Consider the following 12,347-nt stretch of genomic DNA (forward strand, 5'->3'; position numbering starts at 1 on the left):
GAGACCTGTGAGCACGGTATGAGAATAGCTGTGTGATGAGGGGAGACCTGTGAACACTGTATGAGAATAGCTGTGTGATAAGGGGGAGACTTGTGAGCACTGAATGAGAACAGCTGTGTGATGAGGGGAGACCTGTGAACACTGTATGAGAACAGCTGTGTGATGAGGGAGACCTGTGAGCACTGTATGAGAACAGCTGTGTGATGAGGGGAGACCTGTGAACACTGTATGAGAACAGCTGTGTGATGAGGGGAGACCAGTGAACACTGTATGAGAACAGCTGTGTGATGAGGGGAGACCTGTGAGCACTGTATGAGAACAGCTGTGTGATGAGGGGAGACCAGTGAACACTGTATGAGAACAGCTGTGTGATGAGGGAGACCTGTGAGCACTGTATGAGAACAGCTGTGTGATGAGGGAGACCTGTGAGCACTGTATGAGAACAGCTGTGTGATGAGGGGAGACCTGTGAGCACTGTATGAGAACAGCTGTGTGATGAGGGGGAGACCTGTGAACACTGTATGAGAACAGCTGTGTGATGAGGGAGACCTGTGAGCACTGTATGAGAACAGCTGTGTGATGAGGGGGAGACCTGTGAGCACTGTATGAGAATAGCTGTGTGATGAGGGGAGACCTGTGAACACTGTATGAGAACAGCTGTGTGATGAGGGGGAGACCTGTGAACACTGTATGAGAACAGCTGTGTGATGAGGGGAGACCTGTGAACACTGTATGAGAACAGCTGTGTGATGAGGGGGAGACCTGTGAGCACTTTATGAGAACAGCTGTTTGATGAGGGGAGACCTGTGAGCACTGTATGAGAACAGCTGTGTGATGAGGGAAGTCCTGTGAACACTGTATGAGAACAGCTGTGTGATGAGGGGAGACCTGTGAACACTGTATGAGAACAGCTGTGTGATGAGGGGAGACCTGTGAACACTGTATGAGAACAGCTGTGTGATGAGGGGAGACCTGTGAGCACTGTATGAGAACAGCTGTGTGATGAGGGGGAGACCTGTGAACACTGTATGAGAACAGCTGTGTGATGGGGGAAGACATGTGAGCACTGTATGAGAACAGCTGTGTGATGAGGGGAGACCTGTGAACACTGTATGAGAACAGCTGTGTGATGAGGGGAGACCAGTGAACACTGTATGAGAACAGCTGTGTGATAAGGGGGAGACCTGTGAACACTGTATGAGAACAGCTGTGTGATGAGCGGAGACCTGTGAACACTGTATGAGAACAGCTGTGTGATGAGGGGAGACCTGTGAGCACTGTATGAGAACAGCTGTGTGATGAGGGGAGACCTGTGAACACTGTATGAGAACAGCTGTGTGATGAGGGGAGACCTGTGAGCACTGTATGAGAACAGCTGTGTGATGAGGGGAGACCTGTGAACACTGTATGAGAACAGCTGTGTGATGAGGGAGACCTGTGAGCACTGTATGAGAACAGCTGTGTGATGAGGGGGAGACCTGTGAACACTGAATGAGAACAGCTGTGTGATGAGGGGAGACCTGTGAGCACTGTATGAGAACAGCTGTGTGATAAGGGGGAGACCTGTGAACACTGTATGTGAACAGCTGTTGATGAGGGGAGACCTGTGAGCACTATATGAGAACAGCTGTGTGATGAGGGGGAGACCTGTGAACACTGTATGAGAACAGCTGAGTGATGAGGGGGAGACCTGTGAGCACTGTATGAGAACAGCTGTGTGATGAGGGGAGACCTGTGAGCACTGTATTAGAACAGCTGGGTGATGAGGGGAGACCTGTGAGCACTGTATGAGAACAGCTGTGTGATGAGGGGAGACCTGTGAGCACTGTATGAGAACAGCTGTGTGATGAGGGGAGACCTGTGAACACTGTATGAGAACAGCTGTGTGATGAGGGGAGACCAGTGAACACTGTATGAGAACAGCTGTGTGATGAGGGGAGACCTGTGAGCACTGTATGAGAACAGCTGTGTGATGAGGGGAGACATGTGAGCACTGTATGAGAACAGCTGTGTGATGAGGGGGAGACCTGTGAGCACTGTATGAGAACAGCTGTGTGATGAGGGGAGACCTGTGAGCACTGTATGAGAACAGCTGTGTGATGAGGGGAGACCTGTGAACACTGTATGAGAACAGCTGTGTGATGAGGGGAGACCTGTGAGCACTGTATGAGAACAGCTTTGTGATGAGGGGAGACCTGTGAACACTGTATGAGAACAGCTGTGTGATGAGGGGAGACCTGTGAGCACTGTATGAGAACAGCTGTGTGATGAGGGGAGACCTGTGAACACTGTATGAGAACAGCTGTGTGATGAGGGGGAGACCTGTGAGCACTGTATGAGAACAGCTGTGTGATGAGGGGAGACCTGTGAACACTGTATGAGAACAGCTGTGTGATGAGGGGAGACCTGTGAGCACTGTATGAGAACAGCTTTGTGATGAGGGGAGACCTGTGAACACTGTATGAGAACAGCTGTGTGATGAGGGGAGACCTGTGAGCACTGTATGAGAACAGCTGTGTGATGAGGGGAGACCTGTGAACACTGTATGAGAACAGCTGTGTGATGAGGGAAGACCTGTGAACACTGTATGAGAACAGCTGTGTGATGAGGGGAGACCTGTGAACACTGTATGAGAACAGCTGTGTGATGAGGGGAGACCTGTGAGCACTGTATGAGAACAGCTGTGTGATGAGGGGAGACCTGTGAACACTGTATGAGAACAGCTGTGTGATGAGGGGGAGACCTGTGAGCACTGTATGAGAACAGCTGTGTGATGAGGGGAGACCTGTGAACACTGTATGAGAACAGCTGTGTGATGAGGGGAGACCTGTGAACACTGTATGAGAACAGCTGTGTGATGAGGGAAGACCTGTGAGCACTGTATGAGAACAGCTGTGTGATGAGGGGAGACCTGTGAACACTGTATGAGAACAGCTGTGTGATGAGGGGAGACCTGTGAACACTGTATGAGAACAGCTGTGTGATGAGGGAAGACCTGTGAGCACTGTATGAGAACAGCTGTGTGATGAGGGGAGACCTGTGAACACTGTATGAGAACAGCTGTGTGATGAGGGGAGACCTGTGAGCACTGTATGAGAACAGCTGTGTGATGAGGGGAGACCTGTGAACACTGTATGAGAACAGCTGTGTGATGAGGGAAGACCTGTGAACACTGTATGAGAACAGCTGTGTGATGAGGGAGACCTGTGAGCACTGTATGAGAACAGCTGTGTGATGAGGGGAAGACCTGTGAGCACTTAATGAGTACAGCTGTGTGATGAGGGGAGACCTGTGAACACTGTATGAGAACAGCTGTGTGATGAGGGGGAGACCTGTGAACACTGTATGTGAACAGCTGTTGATGAGGGGAGACCTGTGAGCACTTAATGAGAACAGCTGTGTGATGAGGGGAGACCTGTGAACACTGTATGAGAACAGCTGTGTGATGAGGGGAGACCTGTGAGCACTGTATGAGAACAGCTGTGTGATGAGGGGAGACCTGTGAACACTGTTTAAGAACAGCTGTGTGATGAGGGGAGACCTGTGAACACTGTATGAGAACAGCTGTGTGATGAGGGGAGACCTGTGAACACTGTATGAGAACAGCTGTGTGATGAGGAGGAGACCTGTGAACACTGTATGTGAACAGCTGTGTGATGAGGGGAGACCTGTGAGCACTGTATGAGAACAGCTGTGTGATGAGGGGGAGACCTGTGAACACTGTATGAGAACAGCTGTGTGATGAGGGGAGACCTGTGAACACTGTATGAGAACAGCTGTGTGATGAGGGAGACCTGTGAGCACTGTATGAGAACAGCTGTGTGAGGAGGGGGAGACCTGTGAACACTGTATGAGAACAGCTGTGTGATAAGGGGGAGACCTGTGAGCACTGTATGAGAAAAGCTGTGTGATAAGGGGGAAGACCTGTGAACACTGTATGAGAACAGCTGTGTGATGAGGGGAGACCTGTGAACACTGTATGAGAACAGCTGTGTGATGAGGGGAGACCTGTGAACACTGTATGAGAACAGCTGTGTGATGAGGGGAGACCTGTGAGCACTGTATGAGAACAGCTGTGTGATAAGGGGGAGACCTGTGAACACTGTATGTGAACAGCTGTTGATGAGGGGAGACCTGTGAGCACTGTATGAGAACAGCTGTGTGATGAGGGGAGACCTGTGAACACTGTATGAGAACAGCTGAGTGATGAGGGGGAGACCTGTGAGCACTGTATGAGAACAGCTGTGTGATGAGGGGAGACCTGTGAGCACTGTATGAGAACAGCTGTGTGATGAGGGGGAGACCTGTGAACACTGTATGAGAACAGCTGCGTGATGAGGGGAGACCTGTGAGCACTGTATGAGAACAGCTGCGTGATGAGGGGAGACCTGTGAACACTGTATGTGAACAGCTGTTGATGAGGGGAGACCTGTGAGCACTGTATGAGAACAGCTGTGTGATGAGGGGAGACCTGTGAACACTGTATGAGAACAGCTGAGTGATGAGGGGGAGACCTGTGAGCACTGTATGAGAACAGCTGGGTGATGAGGGGAGACCTGTGAGCACTGTATGAGAACAGCTGTGTGATGAGGGGAGACCTGTGAGCACTGTATGAGAACAGCTGTGTGATGAGGGGAGACCTGTGAGCACTGTATGAGAACAGCTGTGTGATGAGGGGAGACCTGTGAACACTGTATGAGAACAGCTGAGTGATGAGGGGGAGACCTGTGAGCACTGTATGAGAACAGCTGTGTGATGAGGGGAGACCTGTGAGCACTGTATGAGAACAGCTGGGTGATGAGGGGAGACCTGTGAGCACTGTATGAGAACAGCTGTGTGATGAGGGGAGACCTGTGAGCACTGTATGAGAACAGCTGTGTGATGAGGGGAGACCTGTGAGCACTGTATGAGAACAGCTGTGTGATGAGGGGGAGACCTGTGAACACTGTATGTGAACAGCTGTGTGATGAGGGGAGACCTGTGAACACTGTATGAGAACAGCTGTGTGATGAGGGGAGACCTGTGAGCACTGTATGAGAACAGCTGTGTGATGAGGGGAGACCTGTGAGCACTGTATGTGAACAGCTGTGTGATGAGGGGAGACCTGTGAACACTGTATGAGAACAGCTGTGTGATGAGGGGAGACCTGTGAGCACTGTATGAGAACAGCTGTGTGATGAGGGGAGACCTGTGAACACTGTATGTGAACAGCTGTGTGATGAGGGGAGACCTGTGAACACTGTATGAGAACAGCTGTGTGATGAGGGGAGACCTGTGAACACTGTATGAGAACAGCTGTGTGATGAGGGGAGACCTGTGAGCACTGTATGAGAACAGCTGTGTGATGAGGGGAGACCTGTGAACACTGTATGAGAACAGCTGTGTGATGAGGGGAGACCTGTGAGCACTGTATGAGAACAGCTGTGTGATGAGGGGAGACCTGTGAACACTGTATGAGAACAGCTGTGTGATGAGGGAAGACCTGTGAACACTGTATGAGAACAGCTGTGTGATGAGGGGTGACCTGTGAGCACTGTATGAGAACAGCTGTGTGATGAGGGGAGACCTGTGAGCACTGTATGAGAACAGCTGTGTGATGAGGGGGACACCTGTGAACACTGTATGAGAACAGCTGTGTGATGAGGGGAGACCTGTGAGCACTGTCTGAGAACAGCTGTGTGATGAGGGGAGACCTGTGAGTACTGTATGAGAACAGCTGTGTGATGAGGGGAGACCTGTGAGCACTGTATGAGAACAGCTGTGTGATGAGGGGAGACCTGTGAGCACTGTATGAGAACAGCTGTGTGATGAGGGGAGACCTGTGAACACTGTATGAGAACAGCTGTGTGATGAGGGGAGACCTGTGAGCACTGTATGAGAACAGCTGTGTGATGAGGGGAGACCTGTGAGCACTGAATGAGAACAGCTGTGTGATGAGGGGAGACCTGTGAGCACTGTATGAGAACAGCTGTGTGATGAGGGGAGACCTGTGAACACTGTATGAGAACAGCTGTGTGATGAGGGGAGACCTGTGAACACTGTATGAGAACAGCTGTGTGATGAGGGGAGACCTGTGAACACTGTATGAGAACAGCTGTGTGATGAGGGGAGACCTGTGAACACTGTATGAGAACAGCTGTGTGATGAGGGGGAGACCTGTGAGCACTGTATGAGAACAGCTGTGTGATGAAGGGAGACCTGTGAACACTGTATGAGAACAGCTGTGTGATGATGGAGACCTGTGAGCACTGTATGAGAACAGCTGTGTGATGAGGGGGAGACCTGTGAGCACTGTATGAGAACTGCTGTGTGATGAGGGGAGACCTGTGAACACTGTATGTGAACAGCTGTGTGATGAGGGGAGACCTGTGAGCACTGTATGAGAACAGCTGTGTGATGAGGGGAGACCTGTGAGCACTGTATGAGAACAGCTGTGTGATGAGGGGAGACCTGTGAGCACTGTATGAGAACAGCTGTGTGATGAGGGGAGACCTGTGAACACTGTATGAGAACAGCTGTGTGATGAGGGGAGCCCTGTGAGCACTGTATGAGAACAGCTGTGTGATGAGGGGAGACCTGTGAACACTATCTGAGAACAACTGTGTGGTGAGGGGAGACCTGTGAACACTGTATGAGAACAGCTGTGTGATGAGGGGAGACCTGTGAACACTGTATGAGAACAGCTGTGTGATGAGGGGAGACCTGTGAGCACTGTATGAGAACAGCTGTGTGATGAGGGGAGACCTGTGAACACTGTATGAGAACAGCTGTGTGATGAGGGGAGACCTTCAATACTGTTTGAGAACAGCTTTGTGATGTGTTGGGAGACCTGTGAGTACTGTATGAGAGCAGCTTGGTGATTAGGTGGGTGACTTGTTATCACTGTTGCATCTCAGCACCTCTCTTCTCTCCTTGCAGAAGCTATATCGGAAAGAGATCAAACCTCCCTTCAAGCCAGCTGTGGGCAGGCCTGAGGACACCTTCCACTTTGACCCCGAGTTCACCGCACGGACGCCCACAGGTGTGCGCCACGTATCCCCAGCAGATTTGCTCCCCTAAGCCTTTGGCACAGATGAGGAGGGGATATAGCTCCTGCTCTTGGTGCCTCTCTTGAAAAGGACTGTCACTCGTGTTTGGTCTTCCTCATGTCTGTGCAGCAGAACTAGTTCATATTTTGTCCCAGGTACCATTCACTTCAGAATTCAGAGTTTTCTGGGGATTCCAGGCAGTGACCTTCTTCCAATTAACTGGCAAACAAGAGCCAGGAAATAGAAGTGAGGGAACTCAGGCCTGTCACTGAGAGAGCATTTTTGAGGGAGAAGGTGGCTGAAGGAGAGAAGTGGGCATATAAACTATACTTAATACTCAGGCAAAATCAAAATGTAGAGTTAGTGCTGCATCCCAGTATAGCAAGTCGACACCCGGACTTAGCTTTGTGGCTTTTCTGTGATCTCTCAGGGTCAGTGAGATTCATCAGAACCAGTCAGTTCCCTTTAAATATTGTCATTGGATTTTTTTTTTTTTAACAAAAACACCACAAGACAGATGGCTTAACAAAAGGCATTTATTGCCTCACTGTTCTGAAGACTGTGTTCAAGGTCAAGATGTCAGCAGGATCAGTTTCTAGTGAGGCCTCTCCTATGTCCTTTCATGGCCTTTCCTCCATGGAGAACTGGTTTCCCTTCCTCTTGTCATAAGGACACCAGTCCTGTGGGATTAGGGCTGACCTTATTCTTCATCTGTGACTGTTCCCATGAGGGCCGGTCAGCAAACACGGCTCCCTGTGAGGAGGGCACACGGGCCACCATAGTGATGACGCAGTGTATGTAGGGCGGGGAGGGGTCCTTGCCCAAGCCCTTGGCACCTGGCAAACGAGTTTAGCAGCTGTTGCTGGAAGACTGCTGCCGGGTATGTGGGGCTCACTGGCTTTGCTCACTGCTTTTGAATCTGAAATGGTGTAAGAGTTTGGAAAGCCAATTGTGAAACAAGTAGATTGCCAACTGCAAGACTCTGGGTAAGATTGGAACAGAGTCTCCACTATGGTGCCCTGGGTTCAGGCTGCTGGGGAGAAGACTATATCCATACTCCTCGGGAGGTGGCATGAGCTGTGCACAGGAATTTGGGACTCTCAGGAGTTCAATTGGGCCTTGGACAGCTCCTGCCTCAAACAACATGTCATGGGCACCAATTCAGCACACCATGCTCCAGGCAGGAAGACGTCCCTCGCACCTTTGGGACCCCCTCGTCCCCAGAGAAAACCAAAACCGTAGTGCGCAGCAAGGCTTGAGTCATGATCGTCCTTGAAGCTCCAGGTTGTCACTACCACATATGAACCAGGCAGCCGAGGGGGGCATTGTCTGCGTGAAGGTCAGTCCTGCCCACACAGGTTACTGTGTAGCTGCTGAGGTCAGGAAGATACAGCCGGGCGTGGGGATTCCTCCTGGGTTCTTCTGTAGTCACGTGAGATGCTCACCCATTTCTCCTGTGGCTGGCCTGAAGGTGAAAGAACAGGAAAGCAACCATCTCTGAGTGAGGAAGGTCGTCTGTGATGAAGGCAGGCTGTGGGACTGCAGGGTCCTGCTGGAATGGACAGCACCGGTCATGAGTCTCCGTCATGCCAGCCTCAAAGAAAACTAAGCTATGTTAACGGGTGAGAAGAGGCTTATGCAGACACCACCGAATGATCTCTGTGTGCTCTTTATATTCTTCATAGAACCCAAACTCCAACCTCCTGACCATTGTGGCCTTACATAAGCCTCATAATAAGCCTTTTATGCCCGGAGAGAATTTAATTTTATTTTAATATTAACCTAAGAGAAACCTAACCACACATGGCACATTCCAACCCAGTCTCCAGAACTGGCTTGCATTACTCCTCATTATTTTGAATTGTCCAGTTACCTAATGTTAAGGCATCATGCCATGCGATTTGCCTTTGCGGGAGGGGGTTGGGCGGTGGCTGAAGAGCTAAAGAGGCATAGAGTCACTCGGGTTTCCATAGAGTTACGTTTTCCAAGCAGGGTAGCTGAATGCTCGGCTGTAGCCTTGTGACTCAACACCAGGAAGCTACACGCACTGTGGGTGTGTCTTACAGGAGACCTGTCTCCAGTAAAGTGAGGCTGGGGTGGGGGGGGGTTGGTCATAGGTCAGCTGCCCAGTGGCACATGTTGACTGGTGAAAGATGCTGGCCCAAGGCTTAAAAACCCGTCACCTGTCCGCCCATCAGAACCACTCAGAGATGGTTTGCTGTTGCTGTGGCATTCCTTCATGGTTGCCCTTCTGTAAGTACTGCGCTGACACTCAGTGGCCCTGACGTGAACGAACAGCATTCTAAATTGAATTTCTCCCACCTGTCACTCACCATCTCCCCTCGAAAATCAGTCGTCGGTTTTTCAGACTTTCAGACTGACTGACGACCCTTGTACTTGTGCTGAGTCTCCGTTCTGTGTGGGAGGCGAAAGCCTTTGTTGGTTGAGACATGGCTTACTTGTTCTACATTTTCTTCATTCACATAAAAGTGCACCAGTTCAAAATAAATAAGTCATTTTTTTAAGTACATCAGTTCAAGTGTGCAATAAACGAACCCTGATCGATGGTCTTACAACTTCAAGGCTTAGTGAGTTCCTAGACCAGGCTCCAGCTCTTAACCCTAACCCTCTGGAAGACGCCAGCACACCTCCGGGTTTGGGTAAAGGGTGTGCTCGTGCTTCCAGCTGGTTTTCTCTGTTCTAGCACTCACTAGCGGGGGTTTTAGGAGAAGGCCAGAAAACAGGCCTCAGGCTTGGGATTGCAAGCATGGAAAAGAAGGGCAAGCCCAGAGCACCTGACACACAGGAGCCCGTCCGTCGTCTGACAAGTCTGCCATCTTCTGCCACCAGGAAGCAGCTTGTCTCCAGGAAGTGCTTCCTAGCCTTCTCGAAGCACTTGACGTCATGTTCTAAAAACAGCTCTCCCCTGCCTCGTCTGCTAACTGAGCTCAAGTCTAGTCCGTTGGGAGTGCTCACATGAATGCAGGGTCACAGGAGCCTCTGTCTCCCTGACTGTGAGGCCCCTTTGCTGGGCAGCTGGCCTGAGTTGGGTTCCCTCCCTGTCCAAGAGGCCGAGGATGAGCCAGGCCCACTTCATGTGATGGTCCAGCGTCTCTGCCCCAGGAAAGCACACAGTGAATGGCATGTATGGCTGCCCACCTATCAGGCCCTGTCTGGACAGACTCCTCCATAGCTCATGTCCCCACTCCTGCACTTCAAAGCGCCGCCCTCCCGCCCAGCACGCCTGCGCACCACCAGGGACAAACGAGAACTGTACTTCACTGTTCCCATTTCAGAGTAAAGGACCCAAGTGGAATAAAGGGTGAAAAAGAGAGACAGAGGCCTTCCAGTCACCCTTGGGGCAGACAGTTCCAGAATATGCAAATGCACATTGATGTGCACATATAATGGATTTTATGGGAAGGGGACTAGGCTTTAGGTAGCCCAGGATGGCCTCAAACTTGAATTTCTGATAATCTTGCCTTTACTTCTCAAGTGCTAGGATTAGAGTCATGCGTGACCAAGCCCAGTTAATAAAAAAAAAAAATCATATCTAGTATATACCTCTTTAAATTTTTACATATACTTGTAAGAAAAAGATTAGATATACATATTATATTTATTGACTTATTGATCATGATACATGTCAGAAATCGCTGTGTATTACGTATTTTATGTACTTGTGGTGCATTATACTCTGGGGCTGAGGCTGAGGCTCAGTTGGTAGAGTGCTTGCGAAGTCCCCAGCCCCGCGTAAACCACGTGTGATGTTGCATGCCTGTCGCTGTAACCCCAGCGTTGAGTGACGGCAGGAGAAGCTCAGGGTTACTCTCAGCTACACAGCGAGCTCAAGGCTAACCTTAGCTGCATGAGAGCCCATCTCAAAACAATTGTATTGGGGCTGGAGAGGTAGCTTATCAGTTAAGGCGCTTGCCTGCAAAGCCAAGAAACTCGGGTTCAGTTTCCCCAGACCCATGTAAACCCAGATGCACAAGGTAGCTCATGCGTCTGCAGTTTGTTTGCAGTGGCTGGAGGCCCTGGTGTGCCTGTTCTCTATTCTCCCTCTTTCTTCCTTTCTTGCACAAATAAAAACAGATTTGAAGCCAGGTATGGTGGCGCACGCCTTTAATCCCAGCACTTGGGAGGCAGAGGTAGATCATCATGAGCTCGAGGCCACCCTGAGACTACAGAGTGAATTCCAGGTCAGCCTGTGCTAGAGTGAGACCTGACCCTGAGAAACCAAAAAATAAAAATAAAAAACAAAAAACAGAATTGAGTCTTGAGGTGAGCTTCTCAATCCCCTAAAAATATGAATTTATTAAAGTATGGATCTAATTGTTTTGCAATACACATCTTCTCCTTAACTTCCCTCTTTTTTCTTTTGCCCTTTCTCACTCTCTTTTTTGTTTTGTGTGCTATTATTGGTTTTTTGTTTGTTTGTTTGTTTTTTGGTTTTTCGAGGTAGGGTCTCACTCTGGCTCAGGCTGACCTGGAATTTACTACGTAGTCTCAGGGTGGCCTCGAACTCACGGCAATCCTCCTACCTCTGCCTCCCGAGTTCTGGGATTAAAGGCGTGCGCCACCATGCCCGGCTTATTATTGTTTTATTGCTACTATTTATAAACAGGGTATCAATAGGAAGCCCAGGCTGACCTGGAACTTATGACCCTCCTGCCTCCACCTCCCCAGTTCTGGGAACACACTTCCATGCCAGCCTGCGGGTATGTCTCCTCAGATTGTCACAGCTTTCCTGGGATGACCACCTCACCCGGCATACACAGCATCCGATATGAACAAATTGTCACTGATCATAGCTGTGATGCCCCGAATGGTGGCGTCTCGGTTGTCCCCATTTGTTGACGTCACAAATAGTGCTAAGGCAAACCTTTTCCACATCACTTGTCGGTGCTTTTGCAAGTCACTCTGCAGGGTAAATCCTTCCATGCAGGCTGGCTCCTTAGAGGGGCATGACTTTGAAATTCTGTGCCCACCACCCCTCCTCCTTCCAAGAGATCTGCCAATCTGAGCTCCTCCTGCCATCCCCTGCTACTCCTGGGCTTGGGTAATTACTTTCCTTTTATGCCGATCCTTAGCCACGGCGTCATTTAAATAGCTCATTAAATAAACATAGGCCACGCATGTGAGGGATGAGTGTCTTCATACATATGCTGGGTTTTGTTTTGTTTTGTTTTTGAGGTAGGGTCTCGCTCTAGCCAATACTGACCTCAAACTCATGGTGATCCTCCTACCTCTGCCTCCCGAGTGCTGGGATTAAAGGTGTGCACCACCACGCCCGGCTTCATATGCTGGGTTTCCATC

General features: G+C 50.1%; 1 protein-coding gene across 3 annotated transcripts in view; it reads left to right on the plus strand.

Moving 5' to 3' along the window:
- The window catches only part of Rps6ka2 (ribosomal protein S6 kinase A2), a 293,522-nt gene that overhangs the window by 261,401 nt on the left and 19,774 nt on the right, over nucleotides 1–12,347 (plus strand). For all 3 annotated transcript variants that reach the window (XM_045157977.1, XM_045157978.1, XM_004651084.2), the window contains one exon: nucleotides 6,919–7,021. In XM_045157977.1, the coding sequence (XP_045013912.1) occupies nucleotides 6,919–7,021 (103 nt within the window). The remainder of the gene's footprint in view (nucleotides 1–6,918; nucleotides 7,022–12,347) is intronic.

This window comes from Jaculus jaculus, chromosome 9 (genome assembly GCF_020740685.1).
Source record: "Jaculus jaculus isolate mJacJac1 chromosome 9, mJacJac1.mat.Y.cur, whole genome shotgun sequence".
NCBI lineage: Eukaryota > Metazoa > Chordata > Mammalia > Rodentia > Dipodidae > Jaculus > Jaculus jaculus.